This window comes from Rhinopithecus roxellana, chromosome 12 (genome assembly GCF_007565055.1).
Source record: "Rhinopithecus roxellana isolate Shanxi Qingling chromosome 12, ASM756505v1, whole genome shotgun sequence".
NCBI classification, from domain to species: domain Eukaryota; kingdom Metazoa; phylum Chordata; class Mammalia; order Primates; family Cercopithecidae; genus Rhinopithecus; species Rhinopithecus roxellana.
In genome coordinates this window covers 16,840,568-16,859,886 of record NC_044560.1, presented here as the reverse complement: position 1 = coordinate 16,859,886, position 19,319 = coordinate 16,840,568, and the positions used below count along the sequence as shown (strand labels likewise).

The 19,319-nt window shown below is 43.1% G+C and overlaps 1 protein-coding gene across 2 annotated transcripts in view; it reads right to left on the bottom strand.

Moving 5' to 3' along the window:
- Positions 1 to 1,047: 1,047 nt before the first annotated feature.
- Positions 1,048 to 19,319, bottom strand: part of FAM76A (family with sequence similarity 76 member A) — a 40,355-nt gene continuing 22,083 nt past the window's right edge. Inside the window, exons 6-9 of one of the 2 annotated variants that reach the window (XM_010380368.2) lie at positions 16,784 to 16,870; positions 9,213 to 9,348; positions 4,560 to 4,661; positions 1,048 to 3,681 (exon numbers count right to left, since the gene is read on the bottom strand). In XM_010380368.2, the coding sequence (XP_010378670.1) occupies positions 3,595 to 3,681; positions 4,560 to 4,661; positions 9,213 to 9,348; positions 16,784 to 16,870 (412 nt within the window). In that variant the 3' untranslated portion in view covers positions 1,048 to 3,594. The remainder of the gene's footprint in view (positions 3,682 to 4,559; positions 4,662 to 9,212; positions 9,349 to 16,783; positions 16,871 to 19,319) is intronic. The other variant, XM_010380369.2, reaches the window with a different exon arrangement.

Sequence of the window (19,319 nt, the reverse complement as noted above, 5' to 3'; positions counted from 1 at the left end):
ACAAAAAATAAACAAAATTAGCTAGGAATGGTGGTACACACCTGTAGTCCACCAAGCTACTTGGGAGGCTGAGGTGGAAGGATCAATTGAGCCTGGGAGGTCAAAGCGGCAGTGAGCCAAGATCACATCACTACACTCTGGCGTAAGTGAGAGAGAAAGGCTGTCTCAAAATAATTTTTTTGTGAGACAAAAAAGGTGGATTACCTGAGGTCAGGAGTTCAACACCAGTCTGGCCAACATGGTGAAATCCTGTCTCAACTAAAAATACAAAAAAATTAGCCAAATGTGGTGGTGCATGCCTGTAATGAGGCTGGAGAATCGCTTGATCCTGGGAGGTGGCGGTTGCAGTGAGCCGAGATCATGCCACTGCACTCCAGCCTGGGCAACAGAGCATGACTCCGTCTCAGAAAAAAAAATTTTTTTTTTTTCTTTTTAAATCAAGGAACAATGGTGGTGTGAGTGGTGTCCAATATTCCACTAAATGGAAGCCCCATAAGGACAGTAACTTGTTTTTGTCACTGCTGTAACTGCACTGCCTAGCACAGTGCCTATCACATGAGCACTTAAACTGGGTAAATAGAATCACCAAGAGGTTCAGTGTGGTAGCTCATGCCTGTAATCCCAGCACTTTCGGAGGCTGAGGTGGACGGATGGCTTGAGCCCAGGAGTTGGAGACCAGCCTGGATGGCAAAACCCTATCTTTACAAAAAATACAAAAATTAGCTGGGTGTATGGTGGTGTGCATCTGTAGTCCCAGCTACTTGTGAGGCTGAGGTGGGAGAATCCCCAGGAAGTCAGGGCTCAGTGATCCACTTGCCACTGCACTCCAGCCTGGATGACTGAGGGAGACTCTTGTCTCAAAACAAAGCCATAGAAGAAAGAAAGAGAATGAGTTTATTCTCTAATGGACAGGAAATTCCCAATTAGCAGTTAGGCTTTTAATTTTTTAAGTCTACAAGCAAGACAAACTTTTCTAGGCTGAAGGGGATAATGGGATATGTCTATTGGTAAATCAGCAAGAAATAAAAACAAAACCCAACAATTACACTTGAGTCAATATGAATTTTTATTAACACACATTTGTCAAAGTCTGTACAAACCAAAACATTCCTGTTTTAAAATGTCCATTATTACAAACATACAAAGAAACAAAAGGTGTTACCAAAAGTTAGCTACTCAATTTCATGGTAAAACAGTGTCATGATCTTTAAAAATCAAAATTTCAAGACTGAGGTTTCTTCTTTCCCTTTTTGGAACTTATGGAAAGTTAGAAAATGTGTGAATTTACTTTATATTAAATGCCAAGACCTTAAAAAAAGATTTAGTATAAAACTAAATATGTTTTTATATTGTCATACATCACGTAACAGAATTTCAGTCCTCAAAATAAAATTAAAAAAAAAAAAACACCATGACTGTCATTTCCCCCAAATTTTTCTCCCATAGTCAGTGCAAATGCATCTGAAAAATACTATGACAGTTTATCTTTACCTAAAAGTTTCTCATTCAAAAACTTTACAAAACTATTTAGCACTGCCATTTCCCTTGCTTAGAAGGGAAAATTATATCCCCTAATAGGGTGATATATAAGCGACATGGTCCACTGTATCCCTTATCAGAAGGAAACCACCATTTCCACATCTCTGTCCAATTATGTGCAGGACTCCATTTATGAGAATGCTATCACAAATTATAGAGCATCTGCTTCCAGGAAACGCCTAGAAGTTAAATTTAGTGCTACAATTTTTTGGTAGACTGAGGTACAAATGTTATCTGCCCTCATTATTATTTCTAACTTTAGTACCCCCTGCATAAATGATTCTAGGATAGTTGGTTTTGTTGTTTCATGGCACACATGACACACCCTAATTCCTTTCACAAACATCACAAAGAGGACCTGAGAGTATGCCTAGAAATGTAAATCTATCCCCTTTCCTGGAAAAGTAAATCCATGTGCCTACAGGGTTAAGAAGGGAAGACAGGCAGGGCACACATAACTCTGGTTGAGGCAAAGTGCTTCTGAGAAGCACCTGTTTTCAATACCTATCCATGAAAAGCAGGGAGTGTATGGGCTCGGGTGGGTGAGGAGTGGGGAGAAGGTATAGTGATACCATTTTTCCCAATCAGACTCAGAGTCCTTACTAGAGCAGCTCATGCTGACCCCCAAAATGCTCTGTAGTTCAAATAATATTCCTTTTTTTTTTTTTTTTTTTTTGAGACAGTCTCACTCCATTGCCCAGGCTGCAGTGCAGTGTTGCGGTTTCAGCTCATTGCAACCTCCACCTCCTGGGTTCAAGCAATTCTCCTGCCTCAGTCTCCTGGGTAGCTGGGATTACAGGTGCGCACCACCAGTCCCAGCTAATTTTTGTATTTTTTTTTTTAGTAGTGGAGTTTCACCATGTTGGCCAGGATGGTTTCAAACTCCTAACCTCAAATGATCCACCCACCTCAGCCTCCCAAATTGCTGGGATCACAGGCGTGAGCCACTGCGCCTGGCCATATTATTCCATTTTTAATCTGTTCATGTAAAAAAAAAAGTTCTCTGACAGCAGCCCAGTATGACAACTGATATAAGCAAATAAAGGATTTTATTTTTTAAAGAAGTGGCAGTGTTCAAATTTAAAATCAATCACATAAAACAATCAGGAAAAGGGTGGGGAGAGAAGTGTCCAGTACAACCTGGACAACCTTGCTTTCTGCCCTTACTTAAAAAGACAGACGGTTCAAATCTTTGCTACCTCCCTTAAGTATCTCCATAAATGCTCTTCCAAGAAATCCTCCAAAAGGCACTTAGCTCCATACTTATGCATTGAATTGTTTCACCTTAGCAATGTTTTTAAGACTCCAAGGTAACAAGAAAGAAAAGATCTGATTCTTTTACTAAAAGCTAGTGAATAGGACTGTTTTTTTTTTTCAAGAGGCATCACTTTTACAAGAACTAGCTAGGCTACCATTATTCCTTTATCAAGAAAAAGTTTCTTTTTTAAAAAATAAATAAAACTCTGGCTATACATAGTACAAAGTTCATACATAATACATCTGGAAAAAAACCCAAGAGTATACCCTGAAGCAAAAGGTTTATTGGAGAGAGAAAGCCTCTTCCATTATACCAAGTCTGAAGGTGGCAGTTTTCAAAGTTCAGAGGGTGGCAGTGATATATAATTAATGCCAAACTGTTTGCTCATGGGTATGGCAGGATGCAACAATGGACCAAAAAAAAAAAAAAAAAAAAATCATTCTGCACATTATACTGAGCAGTGACCACCACAAAAAAAAAAAAAAAAAAAAAAAAAAAAAAAAAAAAAAAAATTAAAATAGAACCAAAATAGAGAGAGAAGAGGAAGAAGAAAAAAGAAAAGTCCTGATAGTGAGAGAAACAGAGCGAGCTTGAAATCCCAAACACTCAAGCATGCAGTCTAACACAGCACAAACCAGGTGTTTCCATTCAGCCCACTGCAATCGCACAAAGAAGGATAACTGTAATAAAATAGAGATTTCTTAAGAAAGCTTGCAATTCCCACAGAACAGCCAGGTCTCCAACCCTAACCCTGGACAACTCCATTTGCTGTTGCTATGGAGCCTCCTTGAGGTGTGTCATGGAGAGGTTATAGCTCCTGACTTCTCTGACTTTTTGCTCTTGGACAAGGCAGCTGCCTGCTTCAGGAGCTCTCGGTTTTTGGCCTAAAGAAAAAAAAATCAGTGTAAGAAGGACGTTTTAAACAGGATATAATCTGTTTTTTCATGCAGAATAAGTGCACATGCTAAGGCAGATGATGTGGAGGGTCAGAAAGAGACAAACAATTCTAGAGGTAGAAAACAACAGGAAGCTCTAGGGCTTGACACTTGGTTCAGGAAAAAAAAGTATTTGCCAGAGGTTAATCAGTGTACCTCAATCTCTTGGGACCCACTGTTACAAAGGGATGCTTTATGCAATACAAACTGTGGAGTGACTTCATGAGCTGGATAAACAGAATCTATAATTCAGACATCTGGAATCACATCTGGTTTATTCAAAAATCAAAGAACACACTTAATATTTCTACTATTTTTGAGGGGAAAAGATCAGAACACATCCAAGAGTAAAACAATACAAAATATCTACAGGCTGGGCATGGTGGCTCACGCCTGTAATCCTAGCACTTTGTGAGGTTGAGGTGGGAGGATCGCTTGAAGCCAGGAGTTCAAGACTAGCTCAGACAATATAGCGAGAGCCCGTCTCTGCAAAAAAATTAAAAAAATAAATTAGTGGGGTAGGGTGGTATATGGCTGTGGTCTTCGCTACTTGGAAGGTTGAGGTGGGAGGATCACCAGAGCCCGGGAGGTTGAGGCTGCAGTGAGCCATGATCGTGCCACTGCTCTCCAACCTGGGTGACAGAGAGAGAACCTGTCTCAAAAAAAAAAAAAAAAAAAAAAAAAAAAAAAAAAAATCTAAAAAGGGGATTAACATGATTTGTCAATACTTTGAGAAAAAAAGAAATCTATGAGATGATCACTTAAAATAGAATCAGCTAGGTATACCAGGTAGGTACACAATTTTAGCATGTAAAATAAGCAGTCACCTGCAATTGTTCTGTGACTTCTTTGTGGGTTTTCTCCATCTGGTTCATTTTGGCTCTCATCTGCGATTCCTGGTACTGAAAATCAGCCTTCAACTCTGTAATCTGAGGGAAACAAGGCAGAGTAACCAGAATAAATTTCTGTGCAATAAAAAAAATTTGCTTTCAGAGAGCTAAATGGTCACCCAAATTAATGAAACCCAGGGCTCTCCTGCAGATCCATATCTAAATCAAAGCCAGGGAGTTCCACACTCTCTTTTTCTCTAAAGCTTTCCTGAAAATTACACAAAGTCCTGAACTAACATTTCTGAATATTTGAGAATAATAGCTGCTACCAATTACTGAACTTTTACTATGTTGTAGAAAAACTGATTACTTCAGAAATCTTTATGATAACATTGTGAGGGTAATAGTCCCATTTTATAGAGGAGAAAACTGATCTTTAGAAAGAGTTAAGTAATGTGGCCAAGATCATATACAGAGTTAGCAAGGGGCAGAGCTAGATTTCAAATCCCAGACCCCCTTCTGAATAGTTGACTACTATTCAAGGAAATTCTAAATCAGAGAGGTGATATGTGAGCTGAGCTTTGAGATGTAGTAACAATAGGCACATAGGGTGAGCAGGAGGGCATCTAAGCAGAGAACAGTATAGGCACAGACAGATAAATGTGAGATAACAGAGATTATCTGGATGGCTGATGAGGCTGGAGAGATGGGCAGGCATTATGCTAAAGAGCCTGTATTCCAAGCTGAGGAGTGTGACCTTGATCCTGAAAGCTTTGGGAAACAATCTATTTGTTTTTGCTCCTTTAAAAACCCTAACTCTGGGCCAGACGCGGTGGCTCATGCCTGTAATCCCAGCACTTTGGAAGGCCAAAAGGGTGGAACACTCGAGCTCAGGAGTTTTGAGACCAACATGGACAACATGGTGAAACGCCGTGTCTACAAAAAAAAAAAAAAAGACAAAAATTAAAATAGCTGGGCGTGGTGCTGTGCGCCTGCAGTCCCAGCTACTTAGAGGACTGAGGTGGGAGGATCGCTTGAGCCAGGGAAGTTGAGTTTACAGTGAGCTGAGACTGTACCACTGCCCAACAGCCTGGGCAACAGAGCAAGCCCCTGTCTCAAAAAAATAAAAATAATAAATAAATAAAAACTCTATCTCTGCAAAGCAGTAGAAACAAGTGTTCATCTTGTCCCTGATTTACCGAAATCCTTTTATGTGCCATTCTGATCTAGTCCATGGGGAGAATATACTTGGGCCATTTTCACTTGACAGTCATGTAGTTATGTGAAAGAACACAGATCTCTTCCCATGAATTTCCACCTTCCTAGCAGGAGAAAGCATAGCACAGTAGAAAGAACAGTAGAGTCAGAAAGACTTCCAGTCCCTTGTTCCGCCACTTACTAGCTGTATGGTTTGGACATATTAACCTCTTTGGGTCTATTTCCTCATCTGTAAAATGAGGTAGAAATTACATGAATGCAAGAAAGGAATTTACATCAATGTCTTAGCTATTCAGAATGAATCACAGCATTCTGAACTTGGCACAAGACAACATAAAGAGCCAGGGGAGGGGATTAGAAACCGCTAAGAAGAAAAATACTGGAAGCATTCTTCATCTATGAAATGATTATAACAATTCCTACCTCAAAGACTTTTTTTTTTTTTTGAGACGGAGTCTTGCTGTGTCGCCCAGGCTGGAGTGCAGTGGCGCGATCTTGGTTCACTGCAAGCTCTGCCTCCCGGGTTCATGCCATTCTCCTGCCTCAGCCTCCTGAGTAGCTGGGACCACAGGCACCTGCCACCACTCCCAGCTAATTTTTTATATTTTTAGTAGAGATGGGGTTTCATCATGTTAGCCAGGATGGTCTCGATCTCCTGACCTCATGATCCACCCACCTTGGCCTCCCAAAGTTCTGGGATTACAGGCATGAGCAACCAAGCCTGGCCTCAAAGGCTTATTATAAGAATAAACAGGCCGGGTGTGGTAGGTCATGCCTGTAATCTCATGCACTTTGGGAGGCCGAGGCGGGCGGGTCACTTGAGGTCAGGAGTTCAAGACCAGCCTGGCCAACATGGTGAGACCCCCATCTCTATGAAAAATACAAAAATTAGCTGGCCGTGGTGCCATGTGCTTGTATTCCAAGCCACTCGGGAGGCTGAGGCAGGAGAATCACTTGAACCCAGGGAGGTAGAGGTTGCAGTGAGCAGAGATTGCGCCACTGCACTCCAGCTTGAGTGACAGAGAGAGACCCTGTCTCAAACAAAAACAAAAACCAAAACCAGCCAGGCATGGTAGCGGGCGCCTGTAGTCCCAGCTACTCAGGAGGCTGAGGAATGAGAATTGCTTGATCCCAGGAGTCAGAGGTTGCAGTGAGATCGCACCACTGCACTCCAGCCTGGGTGACAGAGCAACACTCTGTCTTTAAAAAAAAAAAAAAAAAAAAAGGAATAAATGAGTTAATACATATAAAGCACTTAAAACAGAGTCAGGCATGAAGTTAGCATCCAATAAAAGTTAGCTATTATTATTATAATATCAAGGCAAAATGAGATATTATTTTTTGTTTTTGGAGACAGGGTCTGGCTCTGTCACCCACAGGCTGGAGTGCAGTGATATGATTACGGCTCACCACAGCCTTGACCTCTCGGGCTGAGGTGATCCTACCACCTTAACCTCCCAAGTAGCTGGGACCATAGGTGCACACCATCAAGCCCTGCTAATTTTTGTATTTTCTGCAAAGATGAGGTTTCACCAATGGCCCAGGCTGGTCTTGAATTCCTGGGCTCGAGCAATCTGCCTGCCTCAGCTTCCCAAAGTATTGGGATTACAGGTGTGAGCCACTGCACCCGGCCTAAAAATGAGATACTATTTAGAAAACCTGAAAACAAGATAAGAGACATGAATCAGAGTAAGAATGTAAAAAAGGAAGATAACTATCAGACCATAATAAGACTGGTCTTATTCTGAAGATATTAATGTGAAGATATTAGAAATATAAGGCAGAAGATATTCTGATGTGAAAATAAAATATTAACACTGAGGCCAGGCACAGTGACTCACGCCTGTAATCCCAACACTTTGGGAGGATGAGGCAGGCAGATCACTTGAGATCAAGAGTTTGAGACCAGCCTGGCCAACATGGTGAAACCCCGTCTCTACCGAAAATAGAAAAATTAGTCAGGCATGGTGGCGGGCACCCATAATCCTAGCTACTTGGGAGGCTGAGGTAGGAGAATTGCTTGAACTCGGGAGATAGAGGTTGCAGTGAACCTGGGCAACAGAGACTCTGTCTCAAAAAACAAAAAATGAAAAAAGAATATTAATACTGTAGATAAATTAAGATTAAAATATTAACATATTAAAGATGGGTCACTTAGTAACAGACTTGTTAGCAATGGAATCATAGTGACGTAAAAGTCATGGCAGAAGGCCCACATGAACACTGTTCAGGGAAGAGGAAGAACTGGCCCGTGAACGTTGAGTATTATTGTCCCACAGACATGGCCATCCTCATAATAAGAGAAGGAGACATTAGGTTCTTTTAGCTGGACAGCACTGAACATTCATTCCAGTTACATAACTACCTCCTCTTGTCCCAACTCTATGCTTATTCAGCACCTTCTGATTACAGCCTCTCCAGGTAGTTCATGCCAAGAACAGTGTGCTGTTACATGCTCCGCTGTGAACTGAGATGTGAACACTGTTTTTTTAATACATTGTCTCTGTAAGCTCAGTTAACAAATGTCCTCTCTGAGGCCAGGGGCAGTGGCTCACGTTTGTAATCCTAGCACTTTGGGAGGCCGAGGTGGAAGGATCACGTAAGACCAGGAGTTCAAGACCAGTCTGGGCAACATAATAAGTCCGTGTCTCTACAAAAAAAAATTTTTTTTTTTTTTTTTTTTTTTTTTGAGAAGGAGTCTTGCTCTGTCGCCCAGGCTGGAGTGCAGTGGCCAGATCTCAGCTCACTGCAAACTCCGCCTCCCGGGTTTACGCCATTCTCCTGCCTCAGCCTCCCGAGTAGCTGGGACTACAGGCACCCGCCACCTCGCCCGGCTAGTTTTTTGTATTTTTTTAGTGGAGACGGGGTTTCACCGTGTTAGCCAGGATGGTCTCGATCTCCTGACCTCGTGATCCGCCCGCCTCGGCCTCCCACAGTGCTGGGATTACAGGCTTGAGCCACCGCGCCCGGCCAAAAAAAATTTTTAAATTGACCGAGTACAGTGGCACATGCCTGTAGTCCCAGCTACTCAGGGGGCTGAGATGGGAGGACTGCCTGAGCCTGGAAGGTAGAGACTGCAGTAGCCATGATCGTGCCACTGCACTCCAGCCACTCCAGCCAGAGTGACACAGCTGAGACCCTGTCTCAAAAACAAAACAAAACAAAATAAAATGTCCTCTCTGAGAAATGGAAGCTGCAAGTACTGAGAAAAATCCATTTTTTGAGCCCAGTTGACTGGAGTAATGCCATCCCAAGAGTCATCTCAGCAGACAACCAGCCTCTCCCCAGGATATCCCAACCCTGACATAGGCTCTCAAAGTGTCAATGTTAAGTACCCAACAAACATCAGTTAAAAAGAGTTATTATCATGTCCCATACCACATTTCTCACCCTCACATCATTCTGGTCGGAGAGGAATAAAATAAACCATACCTTCTTCTCTTTCTCTAAAATCATTTGATCCTTTTGATGCAACATCTTCTTCAGGGTAGCCACTTCTTCCTTCAGTTGGGCAATGATGACAAAGTGGTCAGTGCCTGGTGAGTCCAGAGCCAGGTCTGGGGAGAAGCTAGATTTAAAAATCAGGGGAAAATATTGTAACTTGGATGGATAAACTTTTCCCTACCTGAGGATGCATCCTAGACCACTTGACTGCAAGCTCCTCAAGAACAGGAATCCTAGCATCAAGCACATTGCACCACACATGCTGGGCTCAACGGCACTTGCTGAACTGAACTGCAGAGGTAAGGTGGCCATCAGATAACTCTACAAACCAAAGCCACAACCCGGCAGCATCCCTGCAGCATCTTCTCTCACATTTAGGACTAAAATAAATGCCACATCCCAGGAGCTAAGGATACTGTTTCAGGTTCCTTGAAGATCCCCAATGATATACTAGAAAAACAGTCCTAATTTTTGTGATTAGATAAATTCCCTAGAATTCCAGATAAATTATAAACTGTGAACTCATGCATTTTTCTTTAATGCTCCACTCAGAGCTCGTCTTTCAGGGCCTTGTCTTCTGTCTCAAAGCACCACAATGCAGTCAGTGTATCTGCCGAGAAGCTGCTGGATTCCCACCCAGGAGCAGTCAGTTCTTTTTCAAAAAAGATGAAACAGGAATGAAGCCAGCTTCCCCTGCACTACAAATGGCCTGCAGATTGTCATTTCCAATATCAGGAATTTTGTAACATTGCATTAGGAAAGGAACCAAGAGGTGGCAAATTCCAGAGTCACACCACAACTTGGGCTTTCAACAGATTCCTCCCAATAACAGCATTGGAGCACTCCATTTTGTCCAAGTGCCAGGTGGACTCTATGTCCTTTTAGCAGAGCCTCTTAAGAAGGGACAGTTTGGCCAGGCGCAGTGGCTCACGCCTGTAATCCCAGCACTTTGGGAGGCCAAGGTGGGCGGATCACAAGGTCAGGAGATTGAGACCATGGTGAAACCCCGTCTCTACTAAAAATACAAAAAATTAGCCAGGCACGGTGGCGGGCGCCTATAGTCCCAGCAACCCAGGAGGCTGAGGCAGGAGAATGGTGTGAACCGTGAATCCGGGAGGCAGAGCTTGCAGTGAGCCAAGATCACGCTACTGCACTCCAGCCTAGGGCAGAGAGCAAGACTCCGTTTCAAAAAAAAAAAAAAAACAGAAGGGACAGTTTTAGGCCGGGCTCGGTGGCTCACGCCTGTAATCCCAGCACTTTGGGAGGCCAAGGCAGGCGGATCACCTGAGGTTGGGAGTTAAAGACCAGCCTGGGCCGGGCACGGTGGCTCACGCCTGTAATCCCAGCTCTCAGGGAGGCAGAGGCGGGAGGATAGCTTGAGCCCAGGAGTTCGAGACCTGCCTGGGTAATACAGCGAGACCCCGTTCTCCACAAAAAGGAAAAAAAAAAAAAAAAGACAAAAAAAAAAAAAAAAAAAAAAAAGACCAGCCTGACCAACATGGAGAAATCTCATTTCTACTAAACATACAAAATTAGCTGGGTATGGTGGTGCATGCCTGTAATCCCAGCTGCTCGGGAGACTGAGGCAAGAGAATCTCTTGAACCCGGGAGGTGGAGGTTGCAGTGAGCCAAGATTGCGCCTTTGCACTCCAGACTGGGCAACAAGAGCAAACTCCGTCTCAAAAGAAAAAAAGAAAGAAAAAGAAGGGATAGTTTCACGAAATCTGCAAAACCCCCAAATTGTATGTACAATCTTGTCTACACATATAATGGGTGGTTTTTAGAGTGAGGATCCATAGCTTTCAATGGCCACTCATAAATGCCTCAGACTCAAAACAAGTTAAGGAATCACTGCCAAGAGGGTCAAATCCTGTTCTCTAGAGAGTTCCCAAAGAACGCTCTTTACTTTTCCCATGACAATCTTTGAAGTAAAACACAAACCTGTTTTTCCTAAGCAGACACTGGAGTACTCATTCTCAACTCCCTAGATACAGCAACAACTCATAGTTCTTATATCCTAAACCACATCTAAGAGCCAACATTTCTCTACACAGGAAGAAACTCCAAATAGCAAGCCTAACCAGTGGACAAACTACCTCACAGTTACCAAGTCAAACATTTCTATGGCTAGAATAGGAAGATAAAGATATTCGCCAAGAATATTTCTACCCTCCTCTCAGTCTACATGAAGCATATGAGAAGACTGTCAGAGGAAGAATGAATCAATGTTCTCATAACTAATGAATGGATGGAATTACTGCGTAACAAAAATAAATGCAAAATCATAAAACAAGGCAGGCAGGAGAAAGTACTGAAAGGAACTATTATCGTCTCTACTAGTTTCAGATCTGGAAGCACCCTTATAGCTGCAGTCTCACATCTGTTTCAATACCTGCTAAGGACCTGTCTTTCTTCAACTGAATAGAGTCTATTTAAACCCATAACTAGAGTAATGAGCTAACGTAAGTAACTTTTTGCTGTCCCCAAACTCCTAATGCCCTATCCTTCTTGCTTCTTGTGAGAGGATTCCCCCCATACCAATAAATAGTTGACAACACCCATCCTTTCTATCCTGTGTTAGGGACTGGCCTCGCTCTCTCTTTTTTTTCTTTTCTTTTTTTTTTTTGAGACAGAGTTTCGCTCTTGTTGCCTAGGCTGGAGTGCAATGGTGTGATCTCGGCTCACCACAACCTCCGGCTCACCACAACCTCTGCCTCCCAGGCTCAAGCGATTCTCCTGCCTCAGCCTCTCAAGTAGCTGGGATTACAGGCATGCGCCACCACACCTGGCTAATTTTTGTATTTTTAGTAGAGACAGCGTTTCTCCATGTTGGTCAGGCTGGTCTCGAACTCCCGACCTCAGGTGATCCACCCGCCTCGGCCTCCCAAAGTGCTGGGATTACAGGCGTGAGCCACTACGCCCAGCCCTCACTCTCTAATTCCTGGTTCAGTAAGAACTGCTAGAAATGAAAAAAGATGGCTAGGGTAACAAGGCAAAAAACAGTCTCTTTCCTAATGGCTCCAATGACAGGGAACTACTACTTCTCCAGAAAAATTGTCTTTTACAAAAGCTCTTAATGTAAGAACAATTTGCTTGGGTTGAGCCAAAACCTGCCTCTCTATAACCCTACATATTGGTCCTGAGACTGTCCTCAAAGGCTATACAGATTAAGTCTAACCTTCCAGGCACATTTCAGGGGAGGATAAAATGAAACTATGAGTTAAAAAAAAGAATGTATTTTAGAAACAGTAAACCTTTGGGAGGCCGAGACGGGCGGATCACGAGGTCAGGAGATCGAGACCATCCTGGCTAACACGGTGAAACCCCGTCTCTACTAAAAAATACAAAAAACTAGCCGGGCGAGGTGGCGGGCGCCTGTAGTCCCAGCTACTCAGGAGGCTAAGGCAGGAGAATGGCGTAAACCCGGGAGGCGGAGCTTGCAGTGAGCTGGGATCCGGCCACTGCACTCCAGCCTGGGCGAAAGAGCGAGACTCCTTCTCAAAAAAAAAAAAAAAAAAAAAAGAAACAGTAAACCACAAGCTGTGCCTGAGTGCCACCAGCGGCTGCTTTTTTGATTGCCTATGGAACAACAAACAAGCATGATTAAAAAGTAGCCGGTGTATTTTCTAGAGGGAGGAAAACTAGAAATTAACTTAGATTTTCCTAAAATTGAAAAGTTTTTGTCACAATTTCAACAAACAAATTAGGACACATTGAGACAGAGACTGTGGATTTTGTAGGATACTTAGAAAAAAAAGACTAAAGCATCTTATTATAAAGCCATTTTTGAAAGCTAAAATGTGTTCTGTCTGAACAAAATGGAAGGCTAATGGATAAAGAAAAAGAGGAGGAAAAATAATCAAACATACCTCAGTATTAAATAAGTAAGAAAAGATAATGTGGTAGTATAGAAAGGTCAATGAAAAACCATTAGGCAGCAATTTGCAGAAAACATGGGGAATAAGAGCATAAATTTAAAAGTATATGAATATTTTAGGGGCTGGGTGTGGTGGCTCATGCCTATAATCCCAGCATGTTGGGAGGCCAAACCAGGAGGATCACTTGTTACCAGCATGTTGGGAGGCCAGGAGTTTAAGACTCCGTCTACAAAAAAAAATTAGCTGAGTGTGGTGGCATGTGCCTATAGTCCCAGCTATTTGGGAGGCTGGGGTGGGAGGATCATTTGAGTCCAGAAGGTCAAGGCTGCAGTGAGCCATGATTGCGCCACAGCACTCCAGCCTGGGTGACAAAGTGAGACCTTGTCTCAAAAGAAAAAAAAAAAAAAAAAAAGCCAGGCATAGTGGCTCATTCTTGTAATCCCAGCACTTTGGGAGGCCAACGTAGGAGGATCACTTGAGCCCAGGAGTTCAGGACTGGCCTGAGTAACATGGTGAAACCCTGTTTCTACAAAAAACACAAAAATTAGGCAGGCATGGTGGTGCACGTCTGTAGTCCCAGCTACTTGGGAGGCTTAGATGGAAGGATCACTTGAGCCCAGGAGGTCGAGGCTGCAGTGAGCCAAGATCATGCCATTGCATTCCAGCCTGGGCAACAGGGTGAGACCCCGTCTCAAAAAAAAAAAAAAAAAAGAAATAGGTAGCCAGTGAAATTTTGGTTTGGATGACATTAAAAAAGGACTGTCAAAAAAAAAAGTCAGAATGCTTTTTTCAAGGCAAAGTAAATGCAGGGAAAAAAACCCACAAAAAGTAAAGAGGACAGCAAAGTAGAATTTATCTTGTGTTATGAACATTTAAAAACAAGAAAAGCAAACAAGTAGAATAGAATGTTAAAAATGCTAATGCAGAACATTTCAAATGGAATTTATATGGGTATGAAAATAGTTTTTGTGACAGCAGAAAACATTTCCAAATTTTCAAATTATAAATTACTTAGAAAAATAAATTAGCATGTCATTTTAAGGAAAAACTTATCTCCCCTACCTTTTTTTTTTTTTTTTTTGAGACAGAGTCTCACTGCCTCGGCTCAAGTGCAGTGGTGCAATCATGGCTCACTGCAGCCTCAACTTCCCCAGGCTCAGGTGGTCCTCCCACCGCAGCCTCCTGAGTAGCTGGAAGGCACACGCCACCATGCCCAGCTAATCTTTGTATGTTTTGTAGAGATGGGGTTTCATCATGTTGCCCAGGCTGGTCTCAAACTCCCGGGTGATTCACTAGCCTTGGCCTCCCAAAGTGCTGGGACTGCATGTGTGGACAACTGTGCCTGGTCAAAATGATCATTTAATATCTTTTCTGGAGGACATCATGAAAGACCATGTACCTATGTCAAGGATCAGCTTTCAACTTGAGGAAAACAGCATTGCTGATGACTGGATGCAATAAAACACTGAACAGAAAACTTGAGTTTTTAGCTTGGTGTATCCATAGCAATGGAGAGCAAGAATAGCGGCAGTATCTCAGGAACAAAATAAGCTAATAGAAAGTGAACCTGGCCGGGCGCGGTGGCTCACGCCTGTAATCCCAGCACTTTAGGAGGCCGAGGCGGGCGGATCATGAGGTCAGGAGATCGAGACCATCCTGGCTAACACGGTGAAACCCCATCTCTACTAAAAATACAAAAAAAAGTTAGCCGGGCGTGTAAAAAAAGTTAGCTGGCACCTGTAGTCCCAGCTACTCAGGAGGCTAAGGCAGGAGAATGGTGTGAACCCGGGAGGTGGAGCTTGCAGTGAGCCAAGATCGCGTCACTGTACTCTGGGCGACAGAGCGAGACACCGCCTCAAAAAAAAAAAAAAAAAAAAAGAAAGTGAACTTTAAGGATTGGTCGGTTAAACTGGAGGATACGAATGAGCTTTTTCCAGGTCATTCAAACACAGCCTGGATCATAAATAAGCACAAAACAGAAATGAATCTAAAGGCATAGGTCTTGGCGTAGGCCTTTATAAAGCAGGGCATTCAAAAAGTTCATTCCTTGAAGTAGTTTTTGCAGGGTCACATGCGCTGGCAGAGGTGATGGACAACCTGTGCCAAATCTCTTTCTTCACAAGGGCCAGACTAGCTTCTGAGAGAACAGTAAAGCTGGCCAGAAAGATCATCTTTATGGTTCCTCCCCCCATGTAATCTGACTACCTAAATTAAGCATTCCAGAAGGTTCAATTCAAGAAGTTTAAAATCAATGAAACTAGTTCTAAAAACCTTGTAGAATCTGAAAGTAAGTTAACAAAAAAGGCAATGGGAAAGAATGTTTTGTATCCCTCTAAATAAAATCAGTCCTGGTAAGCTTATATGCTGGTTTGCTCCTATATCCACTACTGGCTGGGAAAGAGAACTGTGAATGGGTGGAGTTTTCAGAATGCAGATGATTTCAAGGATCTTAGGAAGTGTGTCAGGTGGTTTCACTTCGGGATGCCCAGGCCTGAGGAACAGGAAAATGGTTGATCCCAAGACTTTTGTTGAGAAGCAGCCCACTGTACCAACACAGATGGGACACTCAGGATATTAGGACCCAAGCAACTCACAAGAGGAAGTATCACTGAGGAGGGGAGAGGAAGGTGAGGACTAAAAGTATGCATTTAGACTGGCTTGAAATGAAATAAAAATATGCAAATGCATCTCATTCTCTCCTGATCCAGAATCTGCACTGGGCTGGCTTTCTGAATGTTAAGGAAGTATGTATCCTCACAAATTTGGCAACATTGCCTTATTCCCAACCTGTTTTTTACCTCTCAAGATCAACTCCTCTTCTGCCTGCAGGAGGACATGGGCACAGATCACAAAGAAAAGCATCCAGCTCTGGACTTCTTAGAATTACTGTAGGGGGCCGGGCGCGGTGGCTCAAGCCTGTAATCCCAGCACTTTGGGAGGCCGAGATGGGCGGATCACGAGGTCAGGAGATCAAGACCATCCTGGCTAACATGGTGAAACCCCGTCTCTACTAAAAATACAAAAAACTAGCCGGGCGAGATGGCGGGCGCCTGTAGTCCCAGCTGCTCCGGAGGCTGAGGCGGAGCTTGCAGTGAGCTGAGATCAGGCCACTGCACTCCAGCCCCGTCTCAAAAAAAAAAAAAGAATTACTGTAGGGAAGGCCAGGCAAGGTGGCTCCTGCCTGTAATCCCAGCACTTTGGGAGGCCGAGGTGGGTGGATCACTTGAGGCCAGGAGTTTGAGTCAACATGGTGAAACTAAATGTACAAAAATTAGCCGGGCATGGTGGCACCCCTGTAATTCCAACTACTCAGGAGACTGAGGCATGAGAACTGCTTGAACCCAGGAGAGAGGTTGCAGTGAGCTAAAATCGCACCACTGCACTCCAGCCTGAACGACAGAGTGAGACTCTGTCTCTAAAAAAAAAAAAAAGAAAAAGAATTAGGAATTAATGTAGGGGAATAATTTAGTGGACTGCAGAATTCAACTGCTACTAAATCAAGTTACAACTTCTTATCTTTTAATGACAAGATTAGATTTATAAACAAATATCAGTACTGCTTACTTATAAGATGCACTGACAGCCATAGACTAATTCCAAGGCAGACCCTAAAATGTATTCCTGTTTCAGGAACTGTGTATGCATTTCAAATGTGTGCGCACACATACTCAACTGGCTCACCTGTCTCCATTAGTTGTGATTGACTCAAACTTGGACTTTTTCTTTGGGATTTCATTTTGAATTGAAGATGTAGAAAGTGTTTTCTGGCTTTTAATGGCAAAAATAGAGAGACACACATTAGAAATCAAAGATTAACAAAACATCACAATGAAAGTCTGTCAAATAGACCAATGTAAGATAGCAGCTCTACTATGCAAGAGCTAATAATTCTCGATTAATAATCTACCAAGGTGATGATTTTGTAGGCCTGGATGGATGGGTGGCTAGTTTCCACAGGATCAAAAAAAAATTCTTGGCCTTAATTAATTAAATATTACCTGCTTTATTAATAACCATGAGAACAAAAATCAATAAAACTTCAATAAGAAGTATAATCTGTCTTGTAGTTTAAAACGTTCTTTTACATTCACTGTCTCACATGCATCTTGTAATTCTGTGAGGTAGAGGTAAGTTATTATTTCTACTGTGCAGAAACAGCTCAAGATCAACTTATCTACCAAAGGACATATAGCTAGTAGTAGTAAAGGAAAGAAACCAGGTCAATATATCTGAACTCCTAGTTTTTTTTTTTTTTTTTTTTTTTTTGAGATGGAGTCTCACTCTGTCACCCAAGCTGGAGTGCAGTGGCACGATCCTGGTTCACTGCAACCTCTGCCTCCTGACTTCAAGTGATCCTTTCACCTCAGCCTCCCGAATAGCTGGGACTAAAGGTGCGTGCCGCCACACCCAGCTAATTTCGTATTTTTTGGTAGAGACGGGGTTTCACCATGTGGGCCAGGTTAGTCTCAAACTCCTGACTTCAAGTGATCCACCTGCCTCAGCCTCCCAAAGTGCTGGGATTACAAGCGTGAGCCACCACATCCGGCCAGTCTAGTTCTTCTTCACTATATTTATGTTAACCTACTGGTATTTCAGTCATACTACAAGACTAAAAATCAGTTTTAGCCCCAATAAGTTCACTCAAAACTGGTCTTGAAACAAAAGCTGGAGGTCTGTCTCTGCTATACAATCCTTTGACTTTGATTGGTGTTCAACTGCCAAGTCCAAAGAATTCCTCAGACCTTTTCTTATTTTATTTTATTTTTTTTGAGACGGAGTCTCGCTTTGTCGCCCAGGCTGGAGTGCAGTGGCACGATCTCAGCTCACTGCAAGCTCCGCCTCCTGGGTTCACGCCATTCTCCTGCCTCAGCCTCCGAATAGCTGCTGGGACTACAGGCGCGCACCACCACGCCCGGCTAATTTTTTGTATTTTTAGTAGAGACGGGGTTTCACCGTGTTAGCCAGGATGGTCTTGATCTCCTGACCTCGTGATCCGCCCGCCTCGGCCTCCCAAAGTGCTGGGATTACAGGCGTGAGCCACCGCGCCCGGCCTATCTCAGACCTTTTCTTACTTGACCTCTTTTCAGCATTTGATACCACTGATACTGCATCCTTCTTCAAATGTTCTCCTGGTTTGGTCAGCTCACTTTTGTGACAGCTGCTTCTTAGTTCCTAATCCTTAAATACTGAATGCTTTTAGAGTTCTGTTCTCAGCCCGGAATCTGAATTATATCATTCAAGAGCATGATTTTAACAACTACCTATCATAGTGATTGGAAATGGTGTTAACTATATCACCTGCATAAGAATCATCTGGGATGTTTATAAAATAATGTAGATTCCTGGACTCCATCCTAGTTCCTACTGAATTAAATTCTGGGGTGGGATTGCTTCAGGAATCTGCTTTTTAATTTTTTTTAATTTTAGAGAGAGTGTCTTGTTCTGGTGCCCAGGCTGGAGTGCAATGGCATAATCATGGCTCATGGCAAGTCTCGAACTCCAAGGCTCAAAACAATCCTCCTAACTCAGCCACCCAAGTAGCTGGGACTACAGGCGTGTGCCACCACACCTGGCTAATATTGTTTTTTGTAGAGATGGGGTCTCACTATGTTGCTCCTGCTGGTCTCAAACTCCTGGCCTCAAGCAACCCTCCCGCCTCAGCCTCCCAGAGTGTTGGGTTTACAGGTGTAAGCCAGCCAACGTATCTGGCCAGAATCTGCATTTTCAAATAATCCCTACCCCCAGTGATTCTTTTTACTGTTGTTGTTTCTTTTTGACACAGAGTCTCACTCTGTCACCCAGCCTGGAGTGTGGGGACACGATCTCAACTTATTTCAACCTCCGTCTCCTGGGTTCAAGCGATTCTCATGCCTCAGCCTCCTGAGTAGCTGGGATTATAGGCATGTACCACTATACCTGGCTAATTTTTGTATTTTTTGTTTTAGTAGAAACAGGGTTTCACCATGTTCGTCAGGCTGGTCTCAAAACTCCTGACCGCGTGATCCACCCGCCTTGGCCTCCCAAAGTGCTGGGATTACAGGCGTGAGCCACGGCGCCCAGCCAGATTCTTATGTGCTACCTGTGGCCCATGTCCAAACCTCTCTTCTAAGTTCTAGGCTAAGCTCCTAAAAGTAATTCTTCATGCTTCAAATTCAACCTTTCAAAACTAAACATATTTTCTCCCCTTCCTATATTGTCTCTCAGTTAAGGATCTATC